The 12,434-nt window shown below is 49.4% G+C and overlaps 1 protein-coding gene across 4 annotated transcripts in view; it reads right to left on the reverse strand.

Moving 5' to 3' along the window:
• The window catches only part of Ryr1 (ryanodine receptor 1), a 131,001-nt gene that overhangs the window by 87,349 nt on the left and 31,218 nt on the right, over window positions 1-12,434 (reverse strand). For all 4 annotated transcript variants that reach the window (XM_076930947.1, XM_034498479.2, XM_076930943.1 and 1 more), the window contains exons 28-32: window positions 7,032-7,426; window positions 4,768-4,900; window positions 3,556-3,716; window positions 2,750-2,915; window positions 18-104 (exon numbers count right to left, since the gene is read on the reverse strand). In XM_076930947.1, coding sequence (XP_076787062.1) covers window positions 18-104; window positions 2,750-2,915; window positions 3,556-3,716; window positions 4,768-4,900; window positions 7,032-7,426 — 942 coding nt within the window. The remainder of the gene's footprint in view (window positions 1-17; window positions 105-2,749; window positions 2,916-3,555; window positions 3,717-4,767; window positions 4,901-7,031; window positions 7,427-12,434) is intronic.

Raw genomic sequence — 12,434 nt, forward strand, 5'->3', positions numbered from 1 at the left:
CGTCCCTGTCTCCTTGCCTTCTGCTTCCCCAACTCAAACTGGATCACGTTCTGGTTGGTGGGCAGGACAAAGACCGCAGGAAACAGCTTTGTATTGGGCTCCACCTGGCAAGGGAGAAAAGGTCAGGTGTAAGAGACGGTGGGCTTGAGGCATTGTGGACTCTGCATGGACCTAATTTTGTAGAACCACACTTGGGCACTGGAGATCCACAATAGCTGTAGGTGACCCTTGGGCTAGGCCACCCTGATGCAGCCAGGCCAAGTGTCTCCAGCTCCTTTAGAGCAACCTGTCAGCTGCATCTTTATGTACATCAGGGTCCCTCCAGGAGTGCATTCCCCACTGACTCTCCAGAAGCCAGAGCATCTCCTAACTGTCCCCCACCCTCCACAGCCTTCCTGTCTCTCCAAACAACGATGGTGAGGGATGAGCCTTGCCAGCGCCTAACTGCACCTGCAGACCCAACCCCCGTTCACTGGAGATACATAAGACAAGAAAAGTGTTAGGGTGACAAACCAGAGGCTGTAGGTAGCTAAGCCAGAACTCTCCCCAAGGGGTTAACTTGCATAGAAACCGCTGAAATCTCAATAAAGTACAGAGTCACAGTCAGCAGGTCTGAGGAGGGGCCTGCAACTCTGCAGGATCTAACAAAATTCCAGATGCTTCTGGTCCAAGGACCGCGCTGTAAGGAACAAGTGCTACAGCACAGACCTGCCTGTTCCCTCACCAAAGGCTTAAGAACAGAGGGAGGGAGGGGCAGGGAGGATGGAGAGGGGAAAGGAGGTGGAGAGGAGGAGGTGAGGTGGATGGAGGGGGAGAGGAGGAAGAAAGGAAAAGGAGAGAGGAGGAAGAGGGAAGGGGAGGGAAAGAGGGGGAAGGGGGAGCACTTGGGATGTGGAGGCAGAAGGATCAGGAGTTCAAGTCCATCGAAGGCTATATCGGCTGGTCTAGGGTACATCAGACCCTTATAAGACAGTTGAAGGAAGGAGGAAGGAAGGAAGGAAGGAAGGAAGGAAGGAAGGAAGGAAGGAGAGAGGAAGGAAGAAAGGAAGGAGGGAGGGAGGGAGGGAGGGAGGGAGGGAGGGAGGAAGAAAGGAGGGAGGGAGGGAGGGAGGGAGGGAGGAAGAAAGGAAGGAAGGAGGGAGGGAGGGAGGGAGGGAGGGAGGAAGAAAGGAAGGAGGGAGGAAGGGAGGGAAGGAGGGAGGGAGGAGGGAGGGAGGAAGGGAGGGAGGGAGGGAGGAAGAAAGGAAGGAAGGAAGGAAGGAAGGAAGGAGGGAGGGAGGGAGGGAGGAAGAAAGGAAGGAAGGAGGGAGGGAGGACGGAAGGAGGGAGGGAGGGAGAAAGGAAGGAAGGAAGGAAGGAAGGAAGGAAGGAAGAGGAGACACTATGTGAAGAGGTTTAAAGCACACAGGAATTCGTTAAGAGATACACCTTTACTAAAGTTCTGACTCAAACAAAGAAAAGGCAAGGAGATATTTTTGAGACAATCAAAGACATCTGAACATGTATTTGACGACAGGAACAGTTAGGAACTTTTTTTTTCTTTTCAGCAACAACAGTATTGTGGCTCTGCCTTTTAAAAATACTCTTTATCTTCTAAAGAGATGAAGCGCTATGCTGTCGGCAGCTTCTCTCCAAGCCTCCAGTGGGAGTGGAAGAGGAGTCGGTGTGGAGATGAAATGAGATTGGCTCTGAGTGGGTGGTGGTTGACGCTGGTGACGGGGGCCTGGTGGCTCATTGTGCTATTCTGCTTTTGTGTGTTTCTGAAATTCTCCACTTAAAATGTAGTTTTGCAAGCTGAGCGTGGCGGCACAGGCCTGCAATCCCAGCACTTGGGAGGTAAAGACAGGAAGACCACAGTTTAGGTCATCCTTGACTATGTGGTGAGTTTGAGAACAGCCTTGGCTACATAAGATCTTGTCTCATAAAATAATAAAATAGGGGCCCAAGAGATGGCTCAGTGGCTAGGAGCACTTGATGCCCTTGCAGAGGACCTGGGTTCGATTCCCAGCACCCACATGGTGGCTCACAACCGTATGCAGCTCCAGTTCTAGGGGATCCAAACCTTCTGGCCTCCATGAGCACCAGGCATGTACATGGTACATTTACATGCATGCAGGCCACCACCCCCCCAAACAAACAAACAAAAAACCCATACACATTTTTAAAGGCTAACAAATAAATCTTCCAATAAGAAACTTCATTTAGAGGTACCTCTAGAAATTAAAAATAATTTTAAAAATTTGCGAAGACCACCTTAGATGGGCTAAAGGATAGGTAGGTTGGACATATTATGTGGTAAATAATAATTGAGTTTGATGACGTGCTTACGAATAGGGCGCCACCAAACAATTCCTTCAGTGTCTCTGTATACTTAAAATACATGTGAACATTTAGGTAACAGTGCAGTGGCAATAACAACAATAATATGCTAAAAAGGACAAACCCACTTGAAGATTTTGGCCTACTCTACGGTGTTTGCTTCATGGTGAGAAGAGTGAAGATGGCTGCCACCCGGCCCATGAGGGAACGAGTTTACAGACCTCTCTTCAGTGCCAAGCTCTGCTGTCTCCTCCATCCTGGGCAGAACTTTAGTGGAAGGCTCAACTACACAGTTTAGGAGTGGGCCTGTTTTCTCTCTCCAGGGTCTGACTTCAGGGGCCACTCTGAAGGTTCTTCCTGGATGCTGGGAAATGTCAATCCTGTTGCTAAGGGGCTTGGTCCTGTTGCTAAGGGGTGAGGGTGGGCTCACCTGGAAGAAGGTGTTGCTTTCTTTGCCATTGGCTGTAAAGGTCATCAAGCCGGTGGCCAGATCCACCAGGCAGCCAATGACAAGGTCTGTGTGGCTGATCCGGCCTTGCTGTCCAGGACTCACAAAATCCCCGCCCCACACCATGTAGCAGTTGCTACACTTGAGGCTGGAAGAGGCAAACACACATGGCACACATCCTTAGTCAGGGAACCTCAATACTTCCTTCCCTACACTCCAGGAATACCGTGACCTCAGAGCCCCAAATTCAAACACCCACCACCTGCAGACTGAGCATAGAAAACCCCTCACCCCAGATCCGGATGCCCCAGAGCTAGAATCCGTAGTTTACTATGGGCATCCTGGAAAGAGGGGTCGGGAGACCAGAGGGGAGGAGAACGGAGGAATCAGAGTGGGAGTCAGAAGAGACAGAGGGGAAAAAATGGGAGGCGGTTAAGAGGACCTGAGTTCAAGTCCCTGTACCCACATGGCAACTCAGGACTGTCTGTAACTCCAAGGTCTGACACCTTCACACAGACACATAAGCAGGTGAAACACTAATGCACATAAAATAATAAGTAGATAGAAAGTTTCTATTTAAAAAGAAAGAAAATGGAACAAAGAAGCAATTAGCAAGGAAAAAAAAAGAAAGAAAAACTTCTGAAGTGGGTGTCATGATTTCTTTTGTTCCCCAAGGTTCCCAGGAACCCCAGCCAGGCAGCTCCAAAGCTGGTGGCTGGAGCTCCCAGATCCTGCCCATGCCAACCTCCCGGCTGCACACAGAAGCCCCCCTCACTCTGGTCCAGCACCTGCTGTGGACATTGCCTTGTTCATCCCCCATGGTCACTGTCACTGCTCGAACTTTGTTGAGGTCGAAGCTCATGTCGTGTTGATGGTAGTCAGGAGTGACCCAGCCCACCCACACGCAGCTGGGCTCCTGACCTGCGAAGATCCTCACAGAGTAATAGTACTGGGGACACAAAGAGAGGACCAGAGGTCAGTCGGGAAAACGGCCTTTCTTACTAGATGAGAGATCTCCTGAGTCTAAGTGTGTGTTGGTGTGCCTATTCGTGCTTTCCAAGATTGGGGAGCCCCTCAGGAATATTTGGTGGAACCCTGACACCTGGTCCTTCTTCACGCTACAGCAAAGCAAAAACATAGCTCACAATAATAGCTTGCTGCTCTAGGTAGGGTTCTCTACGTTCTAACTCACAGTATCTGCCGAGCCACCTCACTAGGGGTTATCATTTTTACCCTTATATTTACTGGTGAGAAAATAAACCGCAGTCCTTCCACTAGAAGGCACAGAGCAGTGAAGTGACTCACCCAAGTGGCATCCAGGTAGCCTAGGATCCTACGTGTTACAGTTTGTTCCCCTGTCCCTCCCATCCCCTCCCCTCTCTCCTCTCCTCTTCTTTCCTGGACTAATGCTGGAATCTAAGACCCCATGAATGCTCTATCACTGAGCTATATCCCCAGCCCTGGGGTGGGGCTGCACTAGGTTGCCCTAGCTGGTCTTCAACTCCGCTGTAGTCCAGGCAGGCTTTGAACTTGTGATTCTCCTGCCTCAGCCTCCCCGGTAGCTGAGATTACAGGCCTGTGCCAGAAAGCCTAGCATGAATAAGATTTCTGTCTTAACAAATATCTGAGGACTCAAGCTAAATTGGGATAACTACATACTTTTTACTCCCAGGAATATGTTAGCTATTGAATTTCAATCAAGTATTGTATTTATATAGTTGATCCCAAATGCTGATCTATATTGGCTTATCCTCTAGACTTTGGGGTCCCTAAGAGTTATATAAGTTTGCCTTATAGCTTCATTGAACCCCCTACTATCTTCAGGTCACTAATACATGATAATAGGGGGTTCAAAGGATCACATTGATGTGTGTCATATTCTGACTGTCTAGAACGTATTGAGGGTATCTCAGATATAAAGATGTCAGCAATGAACTGGAAGTTCTGGATGTCGCTGTTATGTTGGGGGATTTCCAAAGTAGAGGGTCCTAGTTTCACACCGTGGTGGTGTTGAGGATGATCTCAGGGTCGTCACGGTTGTCGGCAGGCACCACATCTCGAGGGAGTCGGGGAAGAGCCGGGGTGGTAGGTGGTTGGGTCATCATAGCAACCTTCTTGGCCTTGAATAAGAACCTGGAGGTCGGAGGAGAGCCTGACATCAGATACAGCTCTTAAGCCCAGCCCTCGTTCTTCCCACCACACTCATCATGTGGAACGCATCTGTCCTGGTTAGACCCTCCCTCTAACACTGGGAGCTTGCCACTGGAGGACAGGGATTCCTGACTGGTCCAGCCCAGTCTATTCTGGAAGTGCTGTGTGCTGTACTTCTGGATGCTGTGCCACTCACATGTACAGAGGGCAACTGATAGCTAAAGTGTGGTGGTGCACAAGCACTGGAGACGTGAGACAAGAGGATTGGGAGTTCAAGGCCATCCTCAGTTTTACAGCAAGTTCAAGGCCAGCCTGGGCTATAAAAAGAACAAAGCAAAATAAAGACAGTAAAGAGGATAGCAAGATATATGGAGATCCTCTTTGGGAATATACAGTGGTCCCCCTAAATCAACATTACCTATTTGTGTTACTTTTTAAATTTTATTTATTTATTTATTTAGTGTGTATGCATGTGTATTCATGTTGGTGCACCTGTGTGTGCAGGTGCACATGCATGTGTGTGTGTGTGAATGTGGAGGCCAGATGACAACCTTCGGTGTCCACAGGAGGGGACACCCACCTTGTTTTGTGAGACAATGTTTTTTTGTTGGCATGGACTTCACTTGAGTAGGTGAGGCTGGCCAGCCAGTGAGCCCCAATAGCCTACTTGTCTCTACCCCAAACCCCAGCCCTAGGATTACCAGCTTCTGCCACCACCCCTGGCACTTTTGTGTGGGTTCTGGGGGGTCTCTGAAGCCTCATGCTTTCAAGGAAGTACTTTCCTGACTGCCCCCCCCCCCCCCCCGTCTTCCCAGATTTGTTTGGGGTTTGTGTTTGTTTGTTTTTAAAACTGACGTTGTTTATTGGTTTATATAGCCCAGGCTGGTCCAGGATTCACTATGAGAACAGTCTGCCTGCCTCTGCCTCCCAAGTGCTGGGATTGCAGATGAAGCCACCATGACTGCGTGACAAGACTCCATCACATTGCACAAGGTACATGGGACCTTCCAGCAGCAGCACCTCCGGCTGTGAGAGATACCAACAGCACTCCATCTTTTCCAAACAACCTCCGAGAGACCCATAGTAAGTTGAAAATCACTGCCATGATGAGGGAAAATAGATTTTCTTTCAATCCAGTCTCCCCACCTCCACTTTTGTTATTGTTTTGAGACAGGGTTTCTCTGTGTAGCCTTGACTGTCCTGGAACTCACTCTGTGGACCAGGCTGGCCTTGAACTCAGAAATCCGCCTGCCTCTGCCTCCGGAGTGCTGGGATTAAAGGCGTGCGCCACCACCCTGCATCAATCTGGTGACTGATATTGGCCTTCTTTGAAGTTAGTTAGCTTTGGCTGTTTGGACTGTGTTGTTGTTTTAATACAGGAACTGATTATATATCCCCAGTTGACCCAGAACTCACTACAAGACCAAGCAGTCCTTGAACCCAACGAGATCGAGTCTCTCTGCCTCCCAAGTGCTAGGATAAAGGTGTGCACCACTACTTCTGGCTAAAGTTGGTTTGGGGGGCCACATTGGAGACACAGAATGCACTCCAACTTAGACGACAACTCTGTGTCCACTGAGGCATGGAGGGGCGGGGCACAGTAAGCTCTAACAAGAATAAGAAAGCTCCCCTTAGTGTTCATGGCTAATGGCGCTTATAGCGCACTCTGGGGCCCACCAGACACTCTGGGATAGCAATCTTCTCCATACTGCATAGTTTGGGCTCTCCAGTTTCATAGTTGTCATTTCGTGGAAACGACAGCATAGCTGGGAAATAATACCATTCGCCTCACACAAGATTGCTCAGTGTTGCCGGGCAGTGGTGGTGCATGCCTTTAATCCCAGCACTTGGGAGGCAGAGGCAGGCAGATTTCTGAGTTCGAGGCCAGCCTGGTCTACAGAGTGAGTTCTAGAACAGCCAGGGCTACACAGAGAAACCCTGTCTCGAAAAACCAAAAAAAAAAAAAAAAAAGATTACTCAATGTTCTGACCTCACTTAGCACAACTGGACCCCTTTGGGGTGCAATGGAGGCTTCTTAAATCATTGCAGTTGCATAATTGAGGATCCCCAAAACAGTTTCTGAGCCTCCCTTCTAGCCCAAATCTTGACTCACCCTCTCTTCTTGTTCTTCTCGGTGGTAGCGTCTTTCTCATTCTCCGCTCTCGCAGGCTGAGCCTCTCCCCCAGCCTGGGCAGTGCCTCCGGGTGTCCCCTCCTTGGCAGTTCCATCTTTGCCCCCCTCAGCCTCTCCCCAGCCTCCAGCAGAGCGGCGCAGGTTTTCATAGTCCGTATCCGGTTCTGCTGCCCGGGCCTCATCTTCAGCAGGCGGCTGCAGGCCTGGAGATGCCAGGGGCGTGGCCCCTGCGGTGCAGCGGAAGTGCTGGTGGAACTGGACCGGAAGGCTCAGCCGGAGAAACAACATCTCCACTAGACTGTTCTGCGAGCCCCAGGTGCGGTGGGTCAAGCGCAGGCAGGGAGGTGTATCCACAGTGCCATCCATGCGGGCCACCTTGAGGGAGAAAGGGAGGAAATTCTGGGCCAGGGTCCTGAACACAGTTATGTGTAAAGTCACTATTGGGCCTCTGTGTGGGAATTATCTAAAATAACAGGATGAGGTTTGGCTGTGGAGTGCTGTCAGGCTCTGTCCAATTGTGAGCCTTATAAAGAGTTAACATCTTGGACCTACACTGGGATCACTTGGAAGAATGTTCAGAACCTACCAATTTATTCCAGAGTAAGGTCCCACATATGCATTCAATGCACAACTCCACTCGTGCATTCATCCATCTACCCGTTACCTACCCACACATCCATCCGTGTTCATACATACACACATAGACACGTACATACGTGTACATATACATACATTACACACTCATCTGTGCATCACCATCTTCCCACACATCAATTTACCATCTATCTGTCCTTCCATACATCCATTTATCCATCCATGCATCATCTATCCACATAGGGGAGATGTTTAGAAAACGGCGCCTGGTCTGGCTTGTTCTTGGGCAGCCGTTATGTTCCCGCTGCTCCTCAGCTCTGACCGGGGCTCCCGCTAGCTAGATGCGCAGGCGCTGGCACCCACGCCAGCATGAGGGATGGCTCTGCCAATCCACCACGCTGCATCCACAAAGCTTGGCTGGACCCCAGACAATATCTGCCATCCTCGCGGTACCCGGTAGAATGAAGACTCTCAATGCTTAAAGATTGATTATCCAATGGATTTATATATTTGTAAATGCTCAAATAACAAGATGCCCAACCTATTAGAATTGTTACCCAATATCTAACCTTTTGATAAGTAGCTACCCAGGACTGCTCTTGAACCATGTGTCCACCTCCATTGTTGCTAGCCTCCTTTCCCCCTCCCCCTCCTCTCCTTCTCTCCTCCCAGCTCCTCACCCCGCCTACCTTTCACACTGCCCAGTCACCGAGCTCTACTGCTACAGGAAAGTATCCTGCTACATATCCATAATACAAATATCTCAGGGATTCCTACTGTGTTCCAGGCACTGTTCTAGAAACACACTAGGAAACACACCTAGGGCTCCTTCCTAGTATCCTAAGGGGGCAGAAGGGCTCTCCAGATGAACATTTGTTAAAAGGACTCAGAAAATATAAACATTATAATGACATAGTATCGTGATGGATTTTTACAAGTTGAACACTCCTTTGCATCCAGCACCCAGATACAGAAATGGATCTAGGTTCCTGAGAACCACTTGAGCAGTCTGACTTTAGATAAAGGACAAGACCCCAAGAGTCCTGTATGCTGTGTGCTCAAGATAGATTCTCACAGATTTGTGTGTGTGTGTGTGTGTGTGTGTGTGTGTGTGTGTGTTGCTGGAGATGGAAGCCGAGCCTTGTACATGGCACCACTTGTACTTGATGGTGAACCACTAGGCTGCATCCCAGCCCCTGGATTTATGAAACAGGACCTTTTGCCATAGAGCCCAAGCTGGCCTCAAACTCTTGATCTGCCTGCTGAATTCAGCTTCCCAGTGCCGGGATCCCAGGCTGTGCTATGAACCCAGGGTTCTCACCAGTTTTCTAGAGATGGATCAAGGTTGTGGAGGCGGGGTTGATCTCCCCAAGCACCAAATCCTTACTTGGCCCTCTGTGTTCCTCAGTATCTGGAGAATTCACCCCAAGCTATACCTACAAAACCCTGCTCCTGGATGTGGGGGTTCTTCCCCCCCTTCCCTCCTCTTAGGAAGCTTCTTTTGACATTGTTCCCCAACAAGAAGACTCCGCCCTGTGATGTATGTGTGAGGAAACCAGCATTGTCTCTGGGTTATTCTCCAGTAACTTCCCAACTGTCACAGCACAGACTGGCTTTGCCAGTTCTGGAACTCTCTATGAACCGACTCCCACATCCTGTGCTCTTGAGTCTCTCACTCGGCACGGTGCTTGTGAGATTCGCCGGGGTCGTTCTGTGCATTTTGGCTTCTTCGCTCTTGCTGGTGTAAAACTCAGTTGTCTGGGTTGTTCTACATTCTGCCAGAAGCACATTCACACTCACTTCACCTTCCTGCCCATCCTCCCTGATCATTCGGCTACACCTTCTCTTCTGTAACCTCTTACCAACAGGTGGATGCCTTCCCAAAACTCCAGTCTCAGCTAGACATGGTCCTACCAAAAAGCCTTCCACATCCTTACTTCTAACATTTACCCACATCACTTGTGTTGTGGTGGTGGTGGGGGTGATGGTGGGGGTGAGGGTAGTCATGATGGAAGTGGTGGCTGTGGTGGTGGAGGTGGTGGTAGTGATGGTAGTATGATGATGGAGGTGGTAGTAGTGGTGGAGGCAGTGATGGTGATGATTGTGGTGGTGGTGGTGGCTGTGGTGGTAGAGATGGTGGTGGAGGTGGTGATGGTGGTGATGGTGATGGTGGAGGTGATGGTGGTACTGATGGAGGTGGTGATAGTGCAGGTGGTGTTGGCTATGGTGGTGAAGGTGGAGGTTATTGTAGTGGTGATTGTGATGGTGTAGGTGGTGGTGATGGTGGTGATGGTGATGGAGGTGGTGGTAGAGGTGAAGGTGAAGGTAGCTGTGGTAGTTTTGTTGTGTATTTGCTGGTTTGTTTTTGGGATAGGGTCTTGCTATGTAGCTCTACCCTGGAACTCTCTATGTAGACCAGGGCGACTTCAAACTCATAGAGAGTCACCTGCCTCTGCCTCTGTGCCTCTGTGCCTCTGTGCCTCTGTGCCTCTGTGCCTCTGTGCCTCTGTGCCTCTGTGCCTCTGTGCCTCTGTGCCTCTGTGCCTCTGTGCCTCTGTGCCTCTGTGCCTCTGTGCCTCTGTGCCTCTGTGCCTCTGTGCCTCTCTGCCTCTGTGCCTCTCTGCCTCTCTGCCTCTCTGCCTCTCTGCCTCTCTGCCTCTCTCTCTGCCTCTCTGCCTCTCTGCCTCTGTGCCTCTCTGCCTCTCTGCCTCTCTGCCTCTGTGCCTCTCTGCCTCTCTGCCTCTCTGCCTCTCTGCCTCTCTGCCTCTCTGCCTCTCTGCCTCTCTGCCTCTCTGCCTCTCTGCCTCTCTGCCTCTCTGCCTCTCTGCCTCTCTGCCTCTCTGCCTCTGCCTCCCAAGTGCTGGGACCACACCCAACTAGTTTTTGTTATTTATGAAACAAGGTCCTATGTAGCCCAGGCTAGTCTCAGACTTAATCTGTACACAAGGATGACCCTGAACATCTGAACTCCCTGCCTCTACTCACAAGTGCTGAGGTAGCAGGCATGCACTGCCAACTCAGAGTTTTGTTGTGTTCGATCACTTTTTAATTACAAATAGAAAAACAGCAATTTGACAGGGGAGTGACCTGACAGACCCCCAAACCCCACCCCAAGCAGCCAAAGGTAACAGGCAGCAAAGCTGTTCTGTGTGATGGTGAGACCAGTAGATGCAGAACCATTTGCAGACACCCAAATGAATGGTCATTTGTGTCAGATGGCACGGCATTTACGTGTAATTTGCACACATCTTCCACGTGCTGTTTATACATCTACTGACTTTTCCCAGTGCTGTGATCACACCTAGGGCCTGGCACATATTAGGCAATCACACTAACACGAAGCTGCATTCCCTGCCTTTTCCCTTCACGCTTTAAACATGCACACAACATGCAACACAACTCAGTGCTATGGGAACGGCTGCTCTGCCATGTTCTTTAGGATATAACAGTGAGAAGGAATCCTGCACATGTTCATACAGAGGAAGTCTTTTCAAACAGTCTTGATCTGCAGCTGGTTGAAGCCATGGATACAGAACCCACGGCACGGTGGTACAGGAAGCTGAGTGCAATAAACTATAGCAATCTCGGGGCTGGAGACATGAGATGGCTCAGCAATTAAAAGCTCTCTTCCATGGCTGGAGAGTTGGTTCCGCGGTTAAGAGCACTGGCTGCTCTTCCAGAGGTCCTAAGTTTAATTCCCAGTAACCACATGGTGACTCACAACCATCCCTAATGGGTTCTGATGCCCTCTTCTGGTGTGTATGAAGACAGTTAGAGTGTATTCACACATATAAAATAATAATAATAATAATAATAATAATAATAATAATAATAATAATAAAAAAACAAAAGCTCTTCCAGAGGAGCCGGGTTTGATTTCCAGCCTGCTCACCGCCATATGTAACTCGAGGTCCAGGAGATCTAATGACTTCGATGGGCACCAGGCACACACGAAGTGCAGATATTCAGGTAGGCAAAACATCCATACACATAAACTAATTAAATTAAATTTTAAAAAAAGATATAGTGACCTTATAAAATCACACACACACACATGCGTGCGCACACACACACACACACACACACACACACACACACACATTGGGCCTGATTACAATAAAATATCTCTCAAACCTAAGCTGAAGGACATTTTACAAAACCATCGTCCTGTAGTGTACAAAAACATCCAAGTCGGGACTGGAGGGATAGCTCCTTGGTTAGCGCAATGGTTGCTCTTGCAGACGATCCAGGTTTAGTTCCCAGCACCCACACAGAGGCTCGCAAACATCCATAAACTCTAGTTTCAGGGGACCTGACACCCTCTCTGACTTCCATAGGTACCACGCACACACCTGATACTGAGATATACATCCAGACAAAACATTCATACAAATAAAAAATAAAACTTTAAAAATATATTTAGAGTCAGCCGGGCAGTGGTGGTGCACGCCTTTAATCCCAGCACTTGGGAGGCAGAGGCAGGCGGATTTCTGAGTTCGAGGCCAGCCTGGTCTACAGAGTGAGTTCCAGGACAGCCAGGGCTACACAGAGAAACCCTGTCTCGAAACCCCCCCCCCCAAAATGTATTTAGAGTCAATGTCATGAAAGACGGGAAATAATTAGGAACATTCTACCCTGAGACCGGAGACGCTTAAACAACAAATGTAGCACATTGAACTTTCAGTGTATTCTGGGCCAGAAAAAAAGAGACGTGGGAACTGATTGCCACAACTGGAAAATTTAAATATAGGCTAGAGATCAGGCCATAGTGTGTGGGTTTGAACTCCTG

The sequence above is a fragment of the Arvicanthis niloticus genome, chromosome 1 (assembly GCF_011762505.2).
Source record: "Arvicanthis niloticus isolate mArvNil1 chromosome 1, mArvNil1.pat.X, whole genome shotgun sequence".
Classification (NCBI taxonomy): Eukaryota; Metazoa; Chordata; class Mammalia; order Rodentia; family Muridae; genus Arvicanthis; species Arvicanthis niloticus.